This window comes from Cyprinodon variegatus, unplaced genomic scaffold (genome assembly GCF_000732505.1).
Source record: "Cyprinodon variegatus isolate N-32 unplaced genomic scaffold, C_variegatus-1.0 Scaffold1245, whole genome shotgun sequence".
Taxonomy (NCBI): domain Eukaryota; kingdom Metazoa; phylum Chordata; class Actinopteri; order Cyprinodontiformes; family Cyprinodontidae; genus Cyprinodon; species Cyprinodon variegatus.
Genome location: NW_015151698.1, coordinates 12,405 through 13,026, shown reverse-complemented (window position 1 = coordinate 13,026; position 622 = coordinate 12,405). Strand labels below are relative to the sequence as shown.

The following is a 622-nucleotide window of genomic DNA, read 5'->3' as shown; positions in this document are numbered from 1 at the left end:
GGGTTAAGAGGTCGTACCTTGTCTCTGATTTTAGGGAACACAGTGCAGGCCCAGTCAAAGAGGTTCTTTGCAAACCTCATTTTGTAGTTGTGATACTCATCACCTCTTTTGCGTACTGTTGTGTTCTTCCACTCTTCAAACCATTCATATTTAACCATTGTCAGTATCGTCATGGAAGATTTTCCTGTAAGAACATGACATGTCCTGATTCATTTAGATTTAAAGTAGGTTAAAGGAGAGAAAATAGATTTCTGTTACTATTCTGGTCTCAAAGCTCAGAAAAAAAGCAGCTTTTTTTTTTTACCCGGATGTCGCATTTCAGCTTCAGGATCTTTTGCAGATGGCACTGTGATGAACATCATGGGTATGTTATCAGGTGCATCTTCTTTGCTCATTGCAAAAAAGTTCTCCATCCTAGAAAACATCATCAATATCATAAAACATCTCTTTTTTTGTCCATTTCACTGGAAAAAAAATGAAATCTAGATAAGTCATATCTTCTTAAAATAAGTGCATTTGTTCTTGAATTGAGGAGGTAAAAGAGACATCTTACCAATGGAACAAGACAATTTACACTTAAATTAAGAAAACACAATTGCATTGCCTTAGTTCAAGTGCATTT

At 35.5% G+C, this 622-nt stretch overlaps 1 protein-coding gene across 1 annotated transcript in view; it reads right to left on the bottom strand.

Moving 5' to 3' along the window:
* Nucleotides 1-622, bottom strand: part of LOC107102378 (putative all-trans-retinol 13,14-reductase) — a 15,336-nt gene that overhangs the window by 3,151 nt on the left and 11,563 nt on the right. Inside the window, exons 8-9 of the mRNA XM_015401666.1 lie at nt 305-414; nt 18-184 (exon numbers count right to left, since the gene is read on the bottom strand). Of these exons, the coding sequence (XP_015257152.1) occupies nt 18-184; nt 305-414 (277 nt within the window). The remainder of the gene's footprint in view (nt 1-17; nt 185-304; nt 415-622) is intronic.